Raw genomic sequence first — 25,516 nt, forward strand, 5'->3', positions numbered from 1 at the left:
AAAGCAATGCTTACAATAATTATATACATACAAGTCGTCAGTTACCTTTAACCTCTTGCCCCATATATTTCACTATATTCATATTATGCAGAATCAAATAATATATTATCATGCATACTGTGCTACTACTGAGTTACTAGTTGTCTGGGAATTAAGTAATCCTGGTCTGGGATTTTGTTTGCTTCAGTGTCAAGTTTCTGGTAATTTGGAGACTGGTATTCAAGCATGATTATTTCTTCAGCTCAATAGTGTAACACTATACTGCTGTGCCTTATATAAAATTTATTGATGCAATTGTTATATGGAATAAGGTGACTACTATAACTATGAGCATCACTCATTATTATTTGTTCAATTTAGGGCATGATCATTGCATACAAGATTCTATGTAAACATGCATATCGTCATACTGTACATTGCAAAATCACATGCACATACCAATAATAACACTACTAAAACAATGTCACTACTTTTCTACACAATGTCAGATAATGTCAAGATCAAAATTAAGGTTCAAACTCAATATCCAGAGTAATATACCTAAAGTTGTATCTTTCTCCAGTATTGTCAGCATAGATATCCAGATAAAGTTGCTTGCCCACAGCTAAACTGGCATTATAAAACCCTGCATTGGTGTAGCTTCCTTCATCTTCTGTGGCAGTAAAGCAGATTCCTGTTTGTTGACTACTACTGATCAGGAAATTATACGTCTGGGGATATCGATTATCATCATCAATTGATGGCCCATAATGCCACACTTTTCGGTTGGTAAGTGTAGAACCTGGTGTTCCTCGGGCATGGATACATGGTTCATTACGGTTGTAGTTTTTGCGGTCAACAACATTGAAGCCAATGCCTACAGATGTATCAGAGAGAAGTGCCCAAAAGTCGCTATCTTGTGTGTCTCCATACTTTGGGTAAACACCAATGAAGATATCTGCAAGCACATTCTGTTGATAGGTCCCAAGGTACACATGGAATAGTCGTAGGTATGGTTTGGCAGAACTTCCGCTGTTGTAACACTCTACTGCATCACCGTTTGAATTAATGTAACAGACAGGTGCCATATTGCCATGAGTAGCCAACCTCTGAGGTGTATACAGTATTTCCTGTTAGCAAAACACGTCATAGTCCATAGCTATATAGATGTAGTTGTAGTGTTAGTGTACCTTATAGTCTATAGCTATTTCGAGGGAAAAAATTTCATTTATTTCAAGGTTTTGGGGGTTAGAAAGCTTAGACTACAGTGAAAATTCTAGACCTCCAATACATTTTGAGCAAGTCCACGATAAAAGTAAAATTATTGATTACTCAACCTCGAAAATTTTTCCCCTTGAAATATTTAGGCTATACGGTATAACCTATAGCAGTCTATAATATTATCTAGGCTAGATATCAATTCCAGCATTTGTCAACACAGAAAAAGTACCGCAATTTTCCAGGATTAGTTGGCTAGATGACAATGCAGTTAAATGGTTTACAAGATAAGCTAACCTTTGCGTCAATTGCAGCTGCAGCCGCTATAATCAGTAACAGGCATATCTGCTTGAAGTTGGCCATTTTATGCGAGCGCGGTAGTATAGCAAGTAGAACGTATTAAATAGCTAGTACGTAGAGAAGCTGCAAAGCTACTCTGATTTGAGCTCTGATTTGCACTTCAATTTCTGAAAGTGACTACAGAGCAGTGGCTACACAGCAGCTTATATATCAGAGAGACCGCATAAGACCGGCAGTTATAGGATACGTAGACCCTTGCAACACGGGTACGTCACTGCTTTTGACACCCCGTCACCATGGCTCTTTGAGGTTGAATGTGCATGGCAGGGAAGCCATGATTCGCTAACTAATTAGTCTCGCGTGGCCAGACCGCTTTTTCTCGGCACGGCGCTTATCGATTGCATTATAAGCGCCTGATTCGTATAATGCAATCGATAAGCCCAGAAGATGGCATAGACTTGTTGAACTAAGTTATTAATTAAGGTTGTTTTGTAGTTAAGGTAGCTAGTTTTGTAGTTAAAGTACTTAGTTTGGTAGTTAAGCTAGTTAGATTTTTTTCTTTTCTTTTTTTTTTTCATTGTTAACGATAATGATAATATAAATAAACACTTAAACAGTGGGCAGAGAGGCAAACTCTGCCCAGTCCTGGGATGATGGTATTGTTACCATTACAGAAGCAGCATTGCCACGTTGAACATCAATGGCAACCTTCTGAATCAAAAATTGGGTGGCCCTATCGATAAGCGTCCCGACTTCCATTCCTAAGAATAATAAACCTACTCCTTGGTGGTCCAAAAACTTCTCTAAAGCCATTAAAGCTAAGCAAATTTCCTTTTCCAAATATAAACATTCCAAATCAAGATCTGATTATGCCACCTATGCAGCAAAACGCAATGATGTCAAATGTAAGATACGATCCGCTAGAAATTCTTATGAACGGTCCCTGTTAGACAAGCTACGTTCTAATCCAAAAGCACTGTACAGTTACATCAAGTCTAAACAGAAGATTAGACCTAGTATTGGCCCATTGATAAAGAGTGATGGTTCTCTCACTGCTGATGATCAGGAGGTGACTGAAACCCTAAACCAATTCTTTGAGTCAACATTTACCAAAGAAAATTTATCTAGTATGCCTGTTCCCTCCTTTGTGTCTGAAGATAGTATTTGTGATATTGACATAACAGAGTCAACAGTTCTTCAGAAGCTACTTGAGCTCAAGGTTAACAAAGCTCCTGGCCCAGATGGTATACATTCTTACGTCTTAAAAGCTTGTGCTAACACACTTTATGTACCTTTAACCATTCTGTATTCTCAATCCTTATCTAGTGGTGTCCTCCCTGATGAGTGGAAACAGGCACACGTTGTTCCTGTTTTTAAAAAGGGTCAAAGAAACCAAGCTTCCAACTACAGGCCAATTAGTTTGACATCTTTAGTTGTTAAGATCCTGGAATCTATTATACGTTCTGAATTGGTAACCTTTCTTGATGGGCAAGGCATACTTAATGGTGAGCAACACGGTTTTGTTAACAGGAAGTCCTGTTTTACTAACTTGTTATCAACTTTTGAAGAGTAGGCTTCTGCTTTGGACCAAGGATTTGGCATTGATGTCATATTTCTAGACTACAGTAAGGCATTTGATTCTGTACCTCATCATAGATTGATCTCCAAGTTGGAAGCATTTGGTGTTCGTGGTAATTTGTCTTTGTGGCTATCAAACTTTCTTTCCAACCGCTTCCAGAGAGTTGTGTTGAATGGTTACTTGTCGTCTTGGGCTCAGGTGGTGAGTGGAGTCCCCCAGGGGTCTGTTTTAGGGCCCTTGTTGTTTATATTATATGTTAATGACACCCCAGACCTTATTGAAAGTAATGTAAGAATGTTTGCTGATGATACAAAGCGCCGTGCCGAAATACGGAAATTCGAACGCAATTGAAATCCGCTGTAGTCCATCATTCCTATCCCTTCCGTAGAATAGACCCCACCCATCTAAGCCACAAAGCCATGTAGAGTGTGAGACTGCGGACTTGAGTGTGTCAATTCGTGGTAGTTAGTAGCCCTAGCGTGCATGGCCAGACCGCTTTTTCTCGACAGTGGGGTATATTGGCTGTTTCTGGATATAAAACTCATGAAATATTAATTATATATTTAGAAATATCCACGCTATATAGTATAAATACAATTCTGTTGTTGTCTAGTTCTCGTGGTTCCACTGGTCGGTTTATTGATGGCAATACGTGATACACAAAATGCACTGTATCGCAGAACACTAGTTGGAGCCAAACCTGTCCTTGACACTTTTATTGTCACCACTAATCATCTGGTTGGCTGAAATGTTAATTCTCTTGAGAAAAATCCACTTTTCATTTTTAGTTGTTTCTCGGGATCCAGCTCAACTTGAACATGCTAAAGTATTCAACACACTTATGATTTTTACGTAGTTATACTTATAATAATGTTCTTTGTGACATGTACAACACTATGCTGTATGTATGCATGTAGTTGGATTAGATAGAAGATGCAGACTCCAGGGGCGTAGCCAGGATTTTTTGAAGGGGGGTTCCAGCACCAGCATTGAGTTACTAGAAGCAGGGGTCTGGGGGCGCAGCCCCCAGCCGCTGAGTACTTTTCAATATTTTAATAAAGCAAAACTCAGCAAATTGCTATATTTTATGCAAAAAGTACATTAATTATGATTAGGCATGAGGCTATTATGCTCCAAAAATTGAGCATTATGCTTTTGAGCAGTGCTCAAAAAATCACCTATTATGCTTTTGAGAATTGCCCATTATTCCCAAAATTATGCCACCATAATTGGCTAATAATGCCAGTTTATTGCTGTATCAGACCATTTTCATTGATGTTTAGGCTTCAAATAGTCTTGAATTCTTTAGCTGGTTACTGTATTAGAGAATTTCATTTCAATATGACTGCTTTATTAGAGTAAATAATATTCAATGACTGTTCTATTAGAGTTTCTGACTGCTCTATTAGAGTATCTCGATCTTTTTTAACGGAATTGTGCAATCTGCAGATTTTCCTACTGTTAAAGCTTTATAATCACCTCAAAATGCTAGCATAATTCCTGATTTCCACACATACCTATTATGCCCGAAATTATGCCAGCATAATCGCCGCATCCCTAATTATGATGCATTAAGTACCCCTGGGATGAAGGTAGTACTAGATAAAGTCACCTAGTGGAAACAGATAGCATAACACATAGAGACACATAGTAATCTGTAAGTGATGGTTATATCTCACTGTGGTATAGGAGCCATGAATCCACTGATACAAATGACAATCAAAACAAGAGATAATAAACATCTTAATGATTAAGACAAAATATACATTACAAGCATACAGGGGCCTAGACACAAGGGTACCATGTGCTGATGGATCAGTACAGGAGCCCTGGAAAGACTTACATTAACTAAAATTAAATTAAATTACAATACACCAAAAAAAAATCTACATATATCTATATGTAATACTTAAAGTTTACCTAAGGTGGTCTAAAGGATCCCAGTCCAGGGAGGCTCTAGAATTAAAAATTCTGTAAGTACAGGACACAGCAATGCGAGCTGCCTGCTCAAACAAGGATCTTACGATTTTCTTTGGCACTTCACAAGCAGTAGCCATTTGAGCAATTGTTTCTGACAAAAAGTGGCCTAAACAACCAATTTCAATGGGAACAAGATTGACAGTTAACCCAGAAAGCTGAAGGTCATATTGCAAGGAGCTATATCGATCTTCCTATCTAGCTCTAGCAGCAAGAAGATGTTGCTGGGTATTAGTTGGTACTGTCAATTCGAACAAATGATTAGAAACCAATACCAAGTCAGGCCTGCTGAGGGTGGAGGAAAGATTGGTTGGGATGGTACTAGGGGGGCTGGAACTAGCTAGATAACCTGGAAGGTCTGTAACTATACAAATATGCATAGCATGAATTCATTTTGCATAACACAAGTGATAAATTACTGGAGCTCTATATCTTTAAACACTGCACACCAAAGCTATAGCAGTATATATAAGGTCATGCTAAGTTTTGCATTTAATGTTGAAATGTCTGAAAAACTTCATATGGACATGGATATTTACATGCATGTTCTATTAGAGTATACCCGACTGCTCTATTAGAGTATATACCTGACTGCTCTATTAGAGTATATACCTGACTGCTCTATTAGAGTATATCGATCTTTTTAACAAGTTTTGAAGAGGACTCATGTTACCTCTGTAAATCCTTCCCTGAGAGATGAATGTAAGTTTTATCAATTGTTGTGCTGTGCCATTACACTATATTGCTCACTCATTTTGTCCTGCCACACTAAATGGTGTGTTAGAATCCTGCTTGCAGAAGTCTAAATTTTACAGGGGGGTTCCTGAACCCCCCGGAACCCCCCTCCCTACGCCCCTGGACTCTGTTTATATTTGGAGATACTTTACAATGGCAGATTCAGGATGGGGCATTTGGGGCAAATCCCCCCCTTCACCTTGTGGAGTAGCCATAGCTAGCTATTTCTTTTGATTAACATACTAAACTTCTAGCTATAGGTCATAAATATATCTATTACAAATTTACCAAAAACCAAAGCAAATCAGTCAAACTAGCTATGAAATTGTCACCCAGCACCTTCATAAGTATATACTTAGCGCCTCTAAAAAATAATTATCGTATTTATTGGACAACTATCATTATTATTATTATTATTTATTACAGGTAATTTATAAGGCTAAACAGCCTGTTACACCTGATCAACAGGTAAAAAAGTACAAGTAGACTAATTACATACATTTATACATAGTGTTAGATGAATACTGGTCAATCAATCCCTGTAGGAGCCTGCAAGGAGGCTAACAGAAAGCCTGTGAGGCAGGGAGTATTGCTGCTTTCAAGACATTAATAGCCTTTTATGTCACGTCTTCACAACCATCTGCAAAAGGCCAAAATGGCAAAATCAACAGTGAGACACTACTAAGAGGTGATTATTTGCTGCTTAAAAATGCAGCAACTAACACTAAGAGAATCTGGCTCTCCCAACCACTTTACAACTTAGTGTATTTGTGCCCCTCTCCTTGCCAGCTCCTGGATCCGCAGGGGCGTACGGAGGGGGGTTCCAGGAAACCCTTTTGGATTTTACACAGTACTTGAAACATTAAGAAATTGATACTTCAGGTTTCCAGAATCTGGAATCTGTCATGGAACAGGACACATTTTAAACTTTTATCTTAGTTAAATAATAGTTTCTAACATGATAGCAATACTTATAGCATTGTTCTGAATTGTGATTTTGGTGAAAAGATCGAGATACTCTAATAGAGCAGTCAGGCAATATAAACTACTCTAATATAACAGTCACTTAGCTGTAGTGGAAACCCCTTTTCAAAATTCCTGCGTACGTCCCTGATCCGCCCCTGCTTTTGTATGGATATAAAGGGCCTATACCAAAAAAACAGCCAAGCTGTAAAAAAGGGTATGGCTTCCAAGATTCCAAAATATGTGAATTCAAGGAGGTGGCCAAGAAATGGCTGCAATGATGCTTAGTTTAATAATTTGTTAAGCTGCTTTACTGTAGTTATACAGTCATACTGATAGTAAAATATCAGTAACTTTTAGTATATGGAACATGTTGTTTTGCTAAGTTTTAAACTATCAGTAAAACATCAGTGAATGCGGCTTTACTGAAAAGCTAGCTGTTCCATATGCTGGATATATACCACTCTAGTAAACTAAGAAATTTCAAGCATTGCATTTTATTGATAAACCCATTAAAATGATTGGTAAGTAGCATTGATGTCATTGCAGCCATTTCTTGGCCGCCACCTTTGATTTCACAAATTTTTTCATCCCGGCCGGCCACACCCCATTTCACAACTGGCAAGTAGTATTATAATTATTTTTACTGTTACATATTTATTTCTTATAGTAGTAAGTTTAGTACTGAATTTATCCACTTAGTATCTCAGAGTACTGAAAACTTGCTCCCAGAATGACTTTGTATGCTTCAAGCTCTTGTGTGTCAAAGCCACTCTCCTGAATCTAGGATTTTGCTTTGGGGGGGGAGGACACTGGTAGAAGTAACCACACAGTGTGCAAAGCTCATTCTGCGAAATGCAAAGCATGAGCTTCTATAGGAGTCTGGAGGCATGCCCCCCAGAAAATTAAAATTGACAAATACATTGTGTGCAAATACATTTCTGTACTACATGTGCTAATACTCTAGCTATACAGTAATCAAAAACTATACATATAATAAGAATATATGAAATGATATATTATGTAAATACCATTGTCTGCATGCATGCATGCATGTGTGCAGTTTTTATGACCAAAAACTTCCTAAAAGCCACTTTCCAAACCTGCTAACAACGACAGCTTTCTTACCTGCATTCGTACAGAGCAATCCTTCACATTCTATGTCCGTACGCTCTTCAATAAAATGTTCCATTCTTGCTCTGATTGGATCAATGCCTGCGTGATTCTGCAGATATTTCATTTCATCAAAGTCCATGACCACCAACGCACTCAAGAATTTATTGGATTCTCTTTTTAACTTCATAATCAATTCTATGGCTTTAGGTATCACTATGTCATCATCATCTTCATCAACACTACACCCGATTTTATTTTCCAGTATAGCCATCTCTTCTTTATCTTCAGCACGTGACTCCTTTTTCTTCAATTGACAATACTTGATAACATTGTACATGTGATTTTCAAGGTAATCAATTGAACTAATCCATCTTTTAATATATTCAACTTGGTTAGATATCACTTCTTGATTAGTGTCACACCGTTCTAGTTGCTCAATCAACTCCTGATTTTGCTTGATCAAAGTCCCTACTTGCTTATTGTTTTGCTTTTCTTACTTGTATAAATTTTTTCACCACGTCTTCTTTTTGTTCAGTCAATATCTGGTTATGCACTGTCAACTTCTGATTTTGCTCAATCAGTTTTTGCTTTTTGTCTGCCAAAGCTTGATTTAGTTTTGTCAAGTTGTGATTGTTTTCTTTCAAGATTTTATTTTGTTCAATCAAGTTTTGTTTTTGCTCCGTCAACTTCTTGTTTTGTTCTGCCAAGTCTTTTGTCTTGTTCCATCATCAAGTGTTTGTTTTGTTCCACCAAATCTTGCATTTGTTCTATTAAGTATTCTATTTCCTCCATCAACTTTTGATTTTGCATTGTTAATTTCTGGTTTTTAAGTTGCAATGAATCATTCATCAGCTGAATCTTATCTTTCAATGAATAATTTTCATTATTCAAGGAATTATTTTCAGCTATTAAGTTATTGATTTCGACCAAGGTTGAATGAAACACAGAAGCCACCACAATGGTAATGATAAACACCAACAATTGGTTTTTGTTATTCTTAATCCATGCATTTCCAAGTATGAATCGCACCTGTACATGAGCAATTATACTATTAAAACCAATCAAACAATCATATACATGATGCATGAACAGCAACAATCATAAAAATCACAATAAATTATGTGTCTTACAGTTTGTAGTATAGTACTGTGCATGAGCGTTTGCATAAAATATAGCAATAGATTATAATTATCAGCCTCATTGTTGTTTCATGACAATTTTACAGTATTAGAATAAAGTATATACCTTATCACAATAAAAGGTTTATTAATTAAATTTATAGAGACTGATCTATTACCATATCTCAATCTTGACATTTTTCATAATGTACAGTTTACACTTGTAAAGTGCATATGTATGCAGTTGTCTTTTATTTACCCATTAGTTTTCTGTAATTCAGTGCAGTCTGTTTTTTAGGAGTGAATATGTTTAAGGGATGCAAGAGAAGGGCCATGGGGAGTAAAGGTTAGTCTTGTGCCCATAATAACTTTCCTTTTGTGTGAAGCCATAACGAAAGCAGGATCTACAATATTTGGGAATCATTGATGAATAATAGCAAAGGACAGTTAGCTAACGAGATGAGAATGGAAAAATGGTGCACTTGTCTTTGGGTGCAGGCTTGTGTCAAGAAAATGCATGCTGTTCTCCTATTCTCATTTCATCAGGCCAGGCAAAGTTGACTCACAGTTTATTTATTTACTTATTTATTATTTATACTGAACAGTCAGCCCTGCTGTTATGCTCAGGAAAAAAAAAGTTACAATGTAAACCAATTATCTAATTACATGTATACAAGCTAGTGCAGTAATGTGATTGTAAAAGTGACATAAATAAGAGTCAGGTTTCAATAATATTAAGTGGCAAGGTGTTCCATTCTTTAAATACCAAGCTGGTGGTACAGTGCCTCATGTAGGACTTGCAATCTAGATATCTTATGACGGGTCTCAAGAGATGGCCAGGATAGTTCACTTAACATTGCTGAGACTGAGATAAATCTACTATAGTCATTATAAATCCATCGGGCTGCATGACATTGTACCTTTTCTAATTGTTGGTTTCATTTGTGGTCTAAGGTATGCCAATTCCTTAAATTTTCTTGAGCAATTACTGAGGTTGCATTTCAAAAATTTTAGAGATTTTGTTGCCTTTGCTAATATGGTGGATAAGTGTGGGGACCAGGATAATGATCTGTTAAGTAAGACACCCAGATAAGAGTGTTGTTCATATACTTCTAATATGTGGTCATTCAATGTGTAATCATGTGTGATGGGTAAAGAGGTCCTTGTGCACCGCACTACAGCACATTTGATGATATTAAAGTTTAGTTGCCAAGAGTTAGCCCATTCAGATAACTTGTTCAGATATTGTTGGAGCCTGATGGATCTTCTCTGCTATTGTCAGGACAGCTCCTTGAGGTACTCCTGACAAAACTGGTACAGGGTTTGGAAGTTTCACCATCTAAAACCACTCATTGTGAGCATCTAGCAAGCCAAGATTCAATCCATGTAAGAGTACTGTTGTTAATCCCATAGTTTTTTAAATTTAATTAGAAGTCACTGATGTGGGACCATATCAAGTTTTAGAGAAGTCTAGAAGGATTATATCAATTTGTTTTTTGATGGTCAAGAGCATACAGTAGGATATATCTTCAGTCAGAGTGATTAGTTGAGTGACACAAGAGTGATTTGATCAAAAGCCATGTTGGTTTTCAATTAAAACATTGTGTTGATTAAGATGGTCCATGATGAAATGGTAAATAATGTATTCCATAGTCTTAGCACAGATAGAGGTTAAGGATATAGGTCGGTAATTGCTGGCACTACTGCGGTTACCATTTTTGAATACAGGACAAATATTAGCTGATAGCCAATCACTCAGTAATGAGCTGGTGGACAACGATTGAGTAAAGGTCACTTGTAGAATTGGAGCAATTCCATCTGCACAATGTTTTAGAACGTATGGTGAAATAAGGTCAGGTCCACTAGACTTTTGTACATCAAGTGTTGAAAGTAGGCATTGTATCCCAGACTGTGAGGTGGTGAGAGTAGGCATGTCAGGTATGGCATTAATAGTATCACTTATTGTAGGTATCCTCGACAGGTTTTCCTTTGTGAATGCTGACTTGAAATGATTATTCAGGGCATTTGCTTTATCTTTTGAACTACTAATACGTTTCCCATCTACAACTAGGGTAGGAATATCATGTCTGTCCTGTTGTTTGTCTCTTATATACAGCGGCAATTCCCACTAAATGAGTTATCAAACAGTCAGGTGCAATAATTATTATGTGCCTCTTTCAATCTGCAGTTTACCAGGTTCCTGGCATTCATTTATATGGTAAGTGTTCCAGTCAGACTCTAACTTACTTCTCTTAGCCTTGTTGTGTAGCTTTTTACATAGCTACTTTTATGTCTTTCTTTATTAATTCTATCCAGGGTAAACTGTCACATGAATGTTTTACTTTGTGAGGAACATGGTTAGGCCACTCCAAATAAATTCTCTGTTTCCCGTCCACCGCCGCATCCAGTTACTGTCAGCTCTAAATATTCCATTATTCCGTATTCTTCCATTATTTTCCGGCTATTGTTGCATACTGACAGGCTCATTTGAAACCATGTCAGCTCACGTGTTAGCAGTGCTATCAAGTCGGCACAAACTTCACGTTTGTGCGTTTGTGCTATTTTTGCAACTTCAAAAGGAAGGAACAAGCTTAAGCATGCTTTTATACAGTTTTTTAAAGTTGTGCCAGGCAAATAATGGCTTGAAAAGCTACCAATCGTATAATGAATAATGGAAATGGACCGCCCGCCCGCATGCAAATATGCTCGAGTCTAGGACGGGAAACAGAGAATTTATTTGAAGTGGCCTTAGAGACAGCCTTACGGATTCATTGGATTGCTTGCTTAAAATTCTTGCCAAAGCTGTTCAACAGGTCTGGATTGTGGATCACTTGATAAGAAAGTATTTGCAAAAGTTGCCAGATCTCTTTTAATTAGTTCAGTGTTTCCTTTGTGGTACAAAGCAATTTTGTGTTGTTTGCACTTGGCATTGAATGTCTGTTTATATCAAGGTGAAAGGTTATGGCATCATGGTCTGAGATACCAGGCACAGCAGAAAGGTTTGCTATTTTAGCATAAGTACAGAAACAATTTGCAAGGTCTAACGTATTATCTAAGCAAGTTGGTAAGTGTACAAATTGTTCTAGACTGGTATCAAGACACACGACAGTGTGTGGTGCGGCCCAAGAAGCCGGCGCGCCACACCGTAGGTATATCAACAGGAAGAAAGAAAACGTCATTTTCACACTTTTGTATCTCGGTGATCCATTATCCACATTTTCTGCAGAGTTGTCCGCCAGCCAGGGGAGTCTACATACCAAATTTGAAGGAAAACGCTCAAGCCATTTCCGAGATACAAGCTGCCAAATTTCGTGTTTTTCTTCTTCGTTTTTCCCTTCTTATTCTTCTTCTTCGTGTTTTCGCACACTTGCAAAAATTGCTATAAAACGCAAACGCGTACTCCGATCGCCTTGAAATTTGGCACACAAAAAGGGAGTCCAAAGGCGAATTCTAGTATCAAATTTGGTGTAAAACCGATGAACGGTTCGGGAGTTATTACCGATTATTCGCGTAAAACAAGATCGATATGTTGTCACGCCTACAGGGTAAACCGCTTCATGGAATGAGTTGAAAATTGCTATGTAAATGGAGTAACCATCGTAGGAGTGCCTTTTGTTGGTTTGAAAGGAATCGAGATAAAGACCATGGAGATATGACACAAAACGCAACTTTTGTCACAATTACGCGATCGATATTTATGAATAAAAAAGTATTAGTTTTTACGCCTACTAGGCAAACCGCTTAGAGCAATGAGCTGAAATCGGTGTATAGCTGGAATAATCTTCATAGAAAGTCCTTGCAGTAGTACAGAGGAATCGGATTACAAAGTGAAACCACTGAGTTATGATTCGAAAGCCAACTCCGTGTAGCAAATGCGAGATCGAGATACTCTAATAGAACAGTCACCCTAATAGAGCATTCAGCTAATTTATTTACTCCATTATAGAATTCTATTACATTACAAGTTATTCTGTAGGGAGTTCAGCTGCAAACAATTAATCTTATAGACAGTTCAGCAAGAAGCAAGTCACCCTATAGAGAGTTCAGCTACAAATAGATTGCTGTAGTGATTCAGACATTACAAGTCACACTAAATAGAGTTCAGCTATAAACAAGTCGTGCACCCTGTAGAGAGTTCAGCTACAAGCAATTCACTCTTAAGAAGTTCTGCTACAAACAAGTCTTCATGCAGAGAGTTTAACAACCAAAATCCACCATGTAAAGACTTCAGCTTTACTAACAAGTTACTCTGTAGAGAGATCAGCTAGAAATAAGAGAGAGCTCAGCTAGAAAATGTCACCTTGTAGAGAGTTCAGCTACAAAGAAACCATCATGTAGAGAATTCAGCTACAAACAAATCACCCTGTAGAGAGATTAGCTACAAACAAGTCACCCTGTAGAGATATCAGCTGGATACATGTTACCTTGTGGGGATCAGCTACAAACAAATCACCCTGTAGAAATATGTGTTGGAAACAAAATCATCTTTCATTGTTAAATATACAAATATTTTTAAACAGACAAAAAACTGTACACAACATTTCTTCCTTTGTTCCAATATTCCTGCAGGAAAGAAAAAAAAAAAAGTTAGAAGGAAGCACCAAAGCCAGTTAATGGCTGGCTTTGTGGCTTGCAATACAAAAAGAAGTGATATCTAAACCAAAACAGCCAAGCTGTAAAAAAAGAGTGTGGCCCCCAAAAAGGCCAGGATGAAAAAAGATGTGAAATCCAAGGTGGTAGCCAAGAAATGGCTGTGATGGTAGGTTAATGGCAAAAATTTTAATTACGACAATTCAGGTGAATTTGGTGCCGAATCCTAGTGGAGGAGGCAACACAAATTCACCCGAATTGTCGTAATTAAAATTTTTGCCATTAACCTACCATCACAGCCATTTCTTGGCCGCCACCTTGGATTTCACATCTTTTTTCATCCTGGCCTTTTTGGGACCGCACTCTTTTTTTACAGCTTGGCTGTTTTGGTTTAGATATCACTTCTTTTTGTATTGCAAGCCACAAAGCCAGCCATTAACTGGCTTTGGTGCTTCCTTCTAACTTGTTTTTTTTTTCTTTTCTGCAGGAACTGTGGAACAAAGGAAGAAATGTTGAATACAGCTTATTGTCTGATTAAAAATATTTGTATACGTAACAATGAAAGAAAATCATACTGTAGGTAATAAGGTAACTTAATTCTTATACATAACTGAACTGTATAGCTGAAAATCCCATTGTTTGTTCTCTACAGGGTGACTTGTTTGTAGTCGAACTTTCTACATGATGGTTTCTTTGTAGCGGAATTTGGTACAAGGTAACTTCTTCTAGCTGATCTTTCTACAGGGCGATTTATTTGTAGCTGAATTCTCTACAGGGTGGTTTGTTTGTAGCTGAACTCTCTACAAGGTGACTTCTTATAGCTGAACTATCTATACAGTGATATTTTCGTAGCTGAACTGTCTACAGGGTGATTTGTTTCTAGATGAACTCTCTACAAGATGATTTGTTTCTAGCTGATCTCTCTATAGGGTAACTTGTTTGTAGCTGAACTCTCTGCAGGATGGTTTCTTTGTACCTGATCTCTCTACAGGGTGACTTGTTTGCAGCTGAACTCTGTACAGGGTGGTTTTTTGTAGCTGAACTCTCTACAAGGTGACTTCTTCTAGCTGATCTCTCTACGGGGCAATTTTTTTGTAGCTGAATTCCCAACAGGATAATTTGTTTGCAGCTGAACTCTCTACATGATGGTTTCTTTGTAGCCAAACTCTGATGTGGTTGTAGCTGAACTCTCTACAGGGTGACTTGTTTCTAGCTGATCTCTCTACAGGATGGTTTCTTTGTAGCTGAACTCTCTACAGGGTGATTATTTTCTAGCTGAACTTTCTCCCGGGTGATCACTTCACAGCTGAACCCTCTACAAGATGGCTTCTTCTATCTGATCTCTCTACAGTGTGATTTGTTGGTAGCTGAACTCTCTACAAGGTGACGTTTTCTAGCTGAGCTCTCTCTTATTTCTAGCTGATCTCTCAACAGAGTAACTTGTTAGTAAAGCTGAAGTCTTTACATGGTGGATTTTGGTTGTTAAACTCTCTGCATGAAGACTTGTTTGTAGCAGAATTTCTACAGAGTGAATTGCTTGTAGCTGAACTCTCTACAGGGTGCATGACTTGTTTATAGCTGAACTCTCTTCAGTGTGACTTGTAATATTCTGAATCACTACAGCAATATATTCGTAGCTGAACTCTCTATAGGGTGACTTGCTTCTTGCTGAACTGTCTATAAGATTAACTGTTTGCAGCTGAACTCCCTACAGAATAAATGTAATAGAATTCTATAATGGAGTAAATAAATTAGCTGAATGCTCTATTAGGGTGACTGTTCTATTAGAGTATCTTGATCTCGCCTTTGCTACACGGAGTTGGCTTTCGAATCATAAATCAGTGGTTTGTAATCCTATCCTTCTGTACTACTGCAAGGACTTTCTATGAAGATTATTCCAGCTATACACCGATTTTCAGCTCATTGCTCCAAGCGGTTTGCCTAGTAGTAGCGATTCCGGAATTCCGTAAATTTTGCATAAAATTTTCTCCGTGAATCTTCCATTGGAGAGTTGGCACAATCAATTCGCTGTCATACGAGTGATTGATCAAACAATTGGATCGTTTTTAGGGTTCTGGGGGCAAGGAATACGATGGTGCAGTTAGTTTTCTGCTACAAATATGTTTGTGCGGAGTTTTATGCCAATTATAATATTATTTTGCAATATAGCCACCACAATGTTATGTTCTCTTTGCAAGAAACAACCCAGCACATGTTAGTTACACCAAGGTGAACATTTTTGTCCATGTAGTTTTCAATATTACTATACTAAAAGTCAGCAAATTTGCACCACAAATAGCTCATCTCTTTGATGCACCATTTTGGTAGCTGTCAAGGAGCTGCACATTAAGAGAAAAAATAATCATATAAGCAGCTATAAATCAACAGTACAACTCATTGCTTTGTATGCACATGGTATTATTGAGTGGAGGTGACTGGTACAGAGTGGTTGCACTTCACCATGCGTATGCTGTATTGACATCCACAAGATGCTAAATGCATACAACTATTTAATGGCTTTCTATGGATGTGACCTTTATTCAGAGGGTCTTACAAGTACGGTAGTGCGGTTACACTGTGGCCCATGTATTAAGGTATTTATAACAGAAAACAGAAGTTCAAAATGTAATAGCAAAGCTCAGCTATAAGCATTTGTTCAATTGTGCCATTTTTGGGACCTTTTTCAATGGAAAGATATGGAGAAAATTTTGCCTATTTTAAAGGACAAAATTGCTTATAACTCCACCATTCTATGACGGATTTTTAAAAACTAAGTGTTTATGAGATCCTTAGGGAGTACTGCACAAGGCTATGCTAAATAAAAACTATTTCCATTAATTTTAAAATTCTCCCGGAATCGCTACAGTAGTAGGCGTAAAAACTAATACATTTTTTATTCATAAAAATCGATCGCGTAATTGTGACACAGCCTGTCAGGTTGGGTTTTGTGTCATATCTCCGTGATCTTTATCTGGATTCCTTTCAAACCACCAAAAAACCACCATCTTCAAGTAAATAAAGTAAGTGGTCCTGATCGTATTCCTCCCTATATTCTTAAAAACTGTGCCGAAGAAATCTCTCCAGTGCTAAAAGTGATATTCACCAAATCATTCACAACAGGTACTTTACCTAAAGACTGGCTTACAGCTAATATATGTCCAGTTCACAAAAAAGGAAGACGTGATGATGCTTCTAACTATAGGCCCATCTCTCTGACATCTATTTGCTCCAAAGTCCTTGAGCACATCATATATCACAACATCATGAATCACTTAAACAGCAACAATATTCTCATAGAGAATCAGCATGGGTTCCGAGCAAATCATTCCTGTGTCACCCAGTTACTAACACTAACAGAAGACATATCATATGCCCTCGATCACCGGAAGCAAGTTGATGTAATCCTTCTTGACTTTGCTAAAGCTTTCGATACTGCTCCCCATCAACGACTCTTTACCAAACTTCATTTTTATGGAATTCAGAATCACTGTGAAAAAAGAGGGATATAAGATGGTATTTCCAGTGGCTTATTGAATACAAAAAAGCTTTGTATAACCTGTATTATACTAACAATCTCATGTAAGACTTCAGTTAATGTGTTAAATATACTGAAACCATATATGTGATGGTATAGTGTGGGCATTATACTAGATATAAGCTATTTAAGGTAATGTGGTTAATAAACTGAAACCATAGATGCAATAGTATAGTATGGATTATACTAAAGTATAAAATGAGTATAATACAGGATTTATATTAAGGCTTATTTGTATTCAATAAGCCACTGGAAATACCATATTATATCCCACTTTTTGCACAGTGAATGACACTTATAACTGGATTAAGGCATGGCTTTCCAACCGCATCCAGCAAATCCTTCTTGATGGTATAACATCTAGCTCAGTAGCTGTAACATCTGGTGTCCCTCAGGGCACAGTCCTCGATCCTCTTATGTTCCTGTTGTACATAAATGACATCACCATCAACATAAAGTCGCTTTTACGAATATTTGCAGACGACTGTCTTTTGTACAGAGTTATTAACTCTCCAGAAGACACCATCATTCTCCAACAAGACCTAGATCAAATCTCAGATTGGGTCAAAATATGGCAGCTTAGACTAAATGTTACAAAATGTGCACTAATTCGATGTAGCAGATCCCTAACACCAATAGTTCATCACTATACACTTAATAATTCTTTCCTAAAAGAAATTGACCAGCATCTCTACCTGGGGATCATGTTGAATAAGACATTGTCATGGTTGTCACACATATCAAACATAGCTAAGAAAGCATCTAATACTTTAAATTTTATAAAGCGTAATCTGAGTGATTGTTCAAGAGAAGTAAAAGCACAAGCATATCTTACCATGGTAAGACCCCAAATGGAGTTTGCCTCAGTTGTTTGGGATCCCTGTTATAATGTTGATGTAGACAAATTGGAAAAATCCAGCGTAGAGCAGCCAGGTGGGTCATCAGTGATTGCAACAGAACTAGCTCCGTGACACAAATATTAAATCAACTATCCTGGCCTACCTTACGGACACGACGAAAGATATCTAGACTGCAACTGCTCCACAAAGTTCTCCATCAAGACATATCCCTCAATTCCCCCATATTATCAATCCGTAGAGAGACAAACAAGACACTATCATCCCTTGCATTTTATCCTGCCCACACCATCAACAACATCTTATCAACAATCATTTTACTCAAGATCAATCAAAGAATGGATTGAACTGCCTGTATTTATTATAGAGATGACAAACTATGATGAGTTTACAACTAACTTGATATCACACTTTACAAACAATCAGCACCACACTAGTTAGTATGTAATTGTACCTAATACTGTGATTCCTTTTTTTTTCCTGGGCACACCAGCTGTGCTGACTGCCGAGTAATCATAAATAAATAAATAAATAAAACTAAATAAATAAAGGTACTCCTACGATGGTTACTCCACTTACATAGCAATTTTCAACTCATTCCATGAAGTGGTTTACCCTGTAGGCGTGGCAACAAATCGATCTTGTTTTATGCGAATAATCGGTCATAACTCCCGAACCATTCATCGGATTTGCACCAAATTTGATGCTAGGATTCGCCTTTGGACTCCCTTTCTGTGTGCTAAATTTCAAGGCGATCGGATCACGTGTTTGCGTTTTATAGCAATTTTTGCAAGTGTGCGAAAACACGAAGAAGAAAAAATAAAATAAAAGAAAAAAAATCAAAACTTTGGCAGCTCGTATCTCGGAAATGGCTGGAGCGATTTCCTTCAAATTTGGTATGTGGACTCCCCTGGCTGGCGGACAACTCTGTAGCAAATTCGGTTCCAATCGGATAAGGGATCACCGAGATACAAAAGTGTGCAAATGACGTTTTCTTTCTTCCTGTCAATATACCTATGGTGTGCGCGCCGGCTTCTTGGGCCGCAAGACACACTATCGTGTGTCTTGATAATATGATTAGGCTTTGAACCTTATTCTTTCTTCTTGTTAACATATAATATGAAGCATATACTGTAGCATTTTTTTTAATAATTAAAGGGATTACCAAACAGTACCAAAACAGATTAATTTGTTTTACCGTGATTTTGCAGCATTATATTTTAGCTCTTACTCCAATAGTAGCTGTCTCTATGACTGTATCTCGTACAGATCCAAATCTTCAACTGGAAATATATGTATTCTGTGTACTTATATTTAAATGATTTGTGCTAGTAGAAATACATAACACCCCAAAATAAGTTTTAGTATTTCAAAAAAGTCTGGTGTCTATATGAGGTGGTACATGAGTCATACTTATGTAAGATTTATACTTTAGACTGTTGAATCTACAGTGAAATTTCAAGCCATAATGTTAACTGTACTTTTAAAAAGCTGGTGTCAACTTCATACTTTAATATACAGGAGTCATATAATTGTGACTGGGCCTGCGATAATAGGGCATGTGGGCACATGATTTTTGCCTAGTTTTTCACACTTTCATCACTCATCACTTTTTCTACCATTGTGCTATAGCATTGCAATTTTCAGCTCTTAGTAAGCATTTAATTGGCATCATGCTGGAAGTTACAGAATGGAAATATACTTTTCCAATACTGAGATATGACCTGTAGAGTGATGGGATGTAGTTTGTGCCCACATGCCCTATTTTCGCAGGCCCAGTCACAATTATGTTAGATTTATACTTTTGGATTTACAGTAAAGTCGTCCTTTGATATACAAAACAAATAGACAGAGATCAATTGCTATTTAGTGTTTTGTAGCAATGAAACACTTACAAACATGTCACATTCATGCACTTGTTTAGTTTCAAAGAGTCTACTCTTAGCTAAGAAATAAAAATTGCAAATTGAATTGTTGTCAAACCACAAGTGGAGAAGTTAAGTGAGTATACACATTGTATTTGTGTATGTTCTATATTACAGTATTTTGCATCTCAACTGATCAATGGAATCTTACCTTTACCAATTTCCATCTTAGCCTCCAGTATGTTTATCATTAATCGTGAGTATATAACACATTGCTCACTAGAGCTGTGACCTGGACCAAATGTAGTAACCAATTATAATTATTGATTCCCTATTACTGATTGATTAAAAGATTAATTGGTTTAATGATTAGTTTTACATCTTTCAATGTAATTATAGTACATTAACAGTGTTTTTTTAAATCAAGCATGCTGTTTGACATAAGAGCAAAGGGAAAGAATGGCTTTGTGATGTGTAATTAACAATAAGTGGCCTCCTTGTTCACTTTAGTACCCTCTTCATGACCAAAACTGTAAACAATTCTGTGGTCATGTGATCTAATTGTATAATTGGTTGTTGCATACATAGCCTGATTATCAATCACCCGTCAACAATAATTGATTGATAACCGATTATTGCACAACCGATTCACAGCCCTATTGCTCACACAGACTAGTTTGCATAAACATAAACTAAACAAAATTTCTTATACAAATTTGTCTATGGACACATTGAAGAGACGTTACTGGTTGACAGCTGGCATTGAGAGTAATAATTATTGCCATAGGATGTTTTAATCTTCTTTATAACCTGAATATTGCATACTAGCAATCTTTTTGCTACAACAGTTGTGTACTCCGCAAGTGTTTCTAATTGTTTGTCATCATCCACTGACTTCACATAGTCAATGTGCACATCTGCAGTATTTGTAAGTTACTATGGTATGCATGGCCCCACTTTACCAGTGGATGGTTCAACCAGCTTATCATAATTAGATTCCAAATGAGAAGAAAGAGTTATTGTTTTTAATTTAGTTAAATGCTTGCCTGACTAGAAATTGCGCGGCATACCTGCAGCTGCATGCTGAAATTACTTTTGCTTCACATATAAATTTACGCATGCATATCATGCATTGGAAACCATCATGAAATTCAATTACATTCAGAGAAATCACCAGAACTACAACACGTCTATGCAATTCCTTGCTAAAATCTTTGGGCCTTTCATGTACAGTCCTGCATATGCACACATGTGCCTATTAAGGGTGGCATTCATAAATAAAATCTTGTAATTGACATAATGGGTAAACAGCTTGGAGTTGTGTGATCTTTGATGGCACAAGAACCATATTATTCGCATTCATATCACTGTTCGTGCATGCATTCACAATACTGAATTAACCCAACTGATATAAAAGCAAAATATTGTACAATGAAGTGTGTGCATTTGATTGTATGTACCGTAATACAACAGATAATTACATCGTATTAACTAATGTGTGCATGCCTGTTAGAATTGTTAACATGTCATGACCAAAACTTTAGTTTCCCCCAAAACCATGAAGCAAAACTGTCAATTGCTGACCCTATCGTGGAGAAGATACCTTGACTTTGTAAACTGGTATCAGTACTGAATGTGACACTGTCATGCATATGATCATTAGACCTTTTCCATTTTCTTTTTAATGATTGCAGTTTCAAGACTTCCCTTGTAAAGTTTTCCCTCGTGTCCTCCTTAACTATATCCATGTTTGTATAAGCCTGCAAAGCTCGCATCTTATCAAAGTCCATAGATGACAAGGCACTCATGAACTTGTCGCACTCTTTCCTAAACTTTGCTATTAGCTCAATGGCCTTTGGTACTATTATGCTATCATCATCTTGATCAATATTATATCCAATCTTACGATGCAGTACAGCCATCTTCTCTTCATCTTCAGGACTGAAATAAAATTCTGATTGCTGTTTCTTTAAATCACAATACTCCGTAACATATTGTACATGGCTTTCAAGCTCTTTGATAGGTCCCATCCATTTGTTAATATACTTGATTTGTTCAGCAATTACATCACGGTCATTTTCAAACTGCTCTATCTGCTAATTTTGCTCCATCAACTTCTGCTCTTGATTTTGGATAACATGAATTTTGTCCCTCAAGGTATTATTTACAAACCGAACGTCATCTTTTAGAAAACCATTTTGTTCTTTTAAGTCATTAGTTTCAATCCAGGTTGAGGGAAAGGTATGAACTGCCATGAGACTAATGACAAATACTAACATGTTGTATTTGTTTCCCTTAACCCATCCTACAGTATTGACAATCATGAATTGGACCTGTGGACAGTTATCATATTTGTAACTAAAATATTAGAAGCTCATCAATAAACTACTGTAATTCACTTTATTTTATGCAAGCGATTTTACATTTTACATGACTGCTCTATTAGAGTACTTCAGTCTTATGCAGCACTGGTAGCTACAGTAGTGGTAGTGGTGGTTGTTGGTGGGGGGGGGGGGGGGGGTGTTTGAGGCTTAATTATTGAGTAATAGTTGAAAGCTAGCTAATAGGTACAATATAAAAGGCAGTAGCTAACCCACACAGTTAATGTCTGAAAACTTTGGCTAGTAGCTTTAAGACATAACCCCATGCAAAGTAATTAATTTTGCATCCAAAATTTATATTTTACAATAAAAGAATAAGTGAAGTATAAATAATATGGCAAGATGACAGACAACCACTGATCCTAATAATTTATGCAATTTACATTTTCTATGCCCATGTTCAAGATACTACCATGATTTGCTTCTTTTTTTTTTGCTGTTGTAAAATAATTTTCGTATGCAAAACTTGTATGAAAATTTCTTACACAAAAATTTTTTATATAAGATCAAACTACTCTAATAGAGCAGTCATTCACATAAATCATACGAAAATATTTTTACACTAAAATTTTTACCATGAAATTTTTTGCACGGAAATAAAGCAAATTACAATAATCCCAATCTACTCCCCACAACTTTGATAACATAAGTAGAAACTTTAGTATTAGTTAAGTTTGTAACTGTATGTGTAGTCAAGTGCTACGGTTGTAACTACTGTATGCATACCCAGGCTGTTCCCACAGACAGTTAATGCAGACTTGCTGCATTAAAAAGCAAATAAAATAAACAATACTCCGCACAGCAGTGTGTCATGCAACCTTGAAGTATGATATCAGGCACATACATGTATGATGGCATAATGAAACAAAAGTCCTTGGTCACATGCAACTACAGAGACTAAACCAAATCCAGCATGGCAAGGATGAATACAAAAATGAATACCGGCAATTATGCATGCACCTACCAATATATTGCCCCTACGTGACTATACTGGAAGAGTTGACACGAAACTGTTGCTCCAATTCACTGTAAGGTATTGACTGTTGCTCAAATAATCTTTTGCCGCTGTTTTAATGTCAAATCCCCTGCGTGTTGCAACTGGGGCTTATGTAGGGGATTTTACAAGCAAAATATAATTTACATTACGGCATGTCAAATCTCCACCACAATATCTTGAGGGGGAAGGTAGTGGAATGGTAGGTGTATTTATAGTCAAAGTCAGAGGACATTGGTCACATGTCATAACTCTATGACATGCAATTATGCCAAGATTTCAAGATTCTGGTGAAGATTTCAAGACTAGATTATCGTGTAATATCAGTGTGTATCTGACCATTTTGGGAAATTTTACTATTTTAAAGATTTCAGATTTCAATTCCAGAGATTTCTAGTAAAGATTTCAAGATCAACCTATGAGATTTCCAGCTTGTTTTGGACTCCTCGCTATATCGCTATCTCCAGTCTTGTGTGGGCCCAAAATGCAATCAATTACGTGCCTGGATACAATGTGTCTTAAAAGGAAGTAACGCGTTACATTCGTTATAATTTCCGGATGTAATATCCGTTACATATTACTCGATAATTTGTCATGTAACGTGTTATATTACTCGTTACTGCTAAAATAATATTATTAAATAACGCGTTACATTTGTAATTGTAAATTTTGGATAGAGGCATAGCCGGTACATCCAAATCATACACACAATAAGTGACTATACCCATTAAAATTCATACACCATATCACTATAGTGTCTGTCAAGCAAATTCTTAAACTGATTAGGGGAGTTGGAGTCAACCACTGATTGGGGTAGAAAATTCCAGTCATTAATCACTCTAACTGAAAGAAAAGATGATTTGTAATGCATTGCCCCTAACTCTGCCACTGGCAGCTGGCATGGCGACTTGAGACTTAGTCTACCAGTTGGTAACACTTTCAAAACAAATAAACAGTAGTCCGTCCTTCTAGATTGCTATTTGTTTGATGGACGTCACACGCTAGCTGTGTTGATCGGCATTAAATAGAATCATTGTACCTTTTCTATCACCTCCATGAAAACACCCGCCCTTTATACGATTGTCTGTTCATTCAACATGGATTCTATTCCCGGAGAGTGCAAAGCATTAGACCTTGTAGTTTTCTCAAACATTATTTATTTTGTTATTTATTCATGATGTAATCTTGACTGTAGTCAATAATAAGAGAGGAGAGTGTCTAACGCTGTATAGGCCTGTAATAGATGATTGCGCAGAAGTTAAACGGCTTCCTTTCCGTGTAACGTATAGGGTTCTAGTATTTGTTCGTTTCCTTACCGCAATTAGTTTAGCCGCACCGTGATGAATCCTCGAGAATATTCGAAGACTGAACTAAAGACTGAACTGTATGTACAGGGAACAGTGCTCCTTCAATTCAAGAATGCTCAAAGGTAGGGTAACATGGCGACGCAGTGAAAATTCGAAGCGATACTCCGCCTTTCAGTTTGGTTCAGTGTTTATTGGTTTCTCAGACGCTCTCCCCCAGAGTTATCTTCGAGGTTAACAGCCACACTTCTTTATGCAACAGAGCGATGCTCTGTCGTGGTGAACTTGAACATCGAGTTGAACGCACGCCCTTATGTCTGGGATAGCCTTTGTGGTTAAATGCGAGAATATACTAGCCAGTCTGTACGTTACGCGGAAAAGAAGCCATTTAACTTCTGCGCAATCATCTATAATTACAGGACTATACGGCGTTAGACACTCTCCTCTCTTATTAACTCTTGCTATTATTCTTAGTACTTGGTTGTATAATTATTATTCACTCATTTAATCTAATTTATCCAAAGAGGAAGGGGTGGCACCAAAAGGCTATGGCTGCACAAGGGTGCTTCTCCCTAAACCTTACATGTATATAACACAATAGTACCTAGCTACATACAGCACAGACCAATTAAGTCTCACACACTTATGTTCTCATCATACACTCACAATTATGTGTCTCTTCGGTTCTGATTTTGATGGAAGTGCAAAGCCCATCCAGCAACTGTTATTAATACACTTGTTGATGTACTTACAGTAACAAAGAGCTCAAGAGCTTTTGTATATATCTGCAGAAAAGGATGAGACTGTGTAAAATATTGTACACTCTGCATTTACGTCACTCCTTGAATACCAATTCCTTGATTACCATTGTGACAAACAAAAAAGGGTATTCAATGGTTTTAAGACTTAAAATTTGAAGTTTTACTTTGCATTGTAACACACTTGATATAAGGTACTTTGAAATATAACACAAATGAATTCCAAAGTTAATAACATCATTACAAG

At 37.1% G+C, this 25,516-nt stretch overlaps 2 protein-coding genes across 2 annotated transcripts in view; both read right to left on the reverse strand.

Annotated features, from left to right (window-relative positions):
• The window catches only part of LOC136238710 (RAF proto-oncogene serine/threonine-protein kinase-like), a 117,173-nt gene extending 92,526 nt beyond the window's left edge, over positions 1-24,647 (reverse strand). Inside the window, exon 1 of the mRNA XM_066029270.1 lies at positions 24,524-24,647. The gene's annotated coding sequence lies outside the window, so the exon portion shown is untranslated. The remainder of the gene's footprint in view (positions 1-24,523) is intronic.
• Positions 343-1,698, reverse strand: LOC136239037 (uncharacterized). The gene is made up of 2 exons (XM_066029774.1): positions 1,495-1,698; positions 343-1,109 (listed from the first exon to the last, which is right to left on the reverse strand). Exons 1-2 carry the CDS (start codon positions 1,558-1,560, stop codon positions 507-509), a joined length of 669 nt encoding a protein of 222 aa, XP_065885846.1. The 5' UTR covers positions 1,561-1,698; the 3' UTR covers positions 343-506.
• Positions 24,648-25,516: the final 869 nt, after the last annotated feature.

This window comes from Dysidea avara, chromosome 11, assembly GCF_963678975.1.
Source record: "Dysidea avara chromosome 11, odDysAvar1.4, whole genome shotgun sequence".
Taxonomy (NCBI): Eukaryota; Metazoa; Porifera; class Demospongiae; order Dictyoceratida; family Dysideidae; genus Dysidea; species Dysidea avara.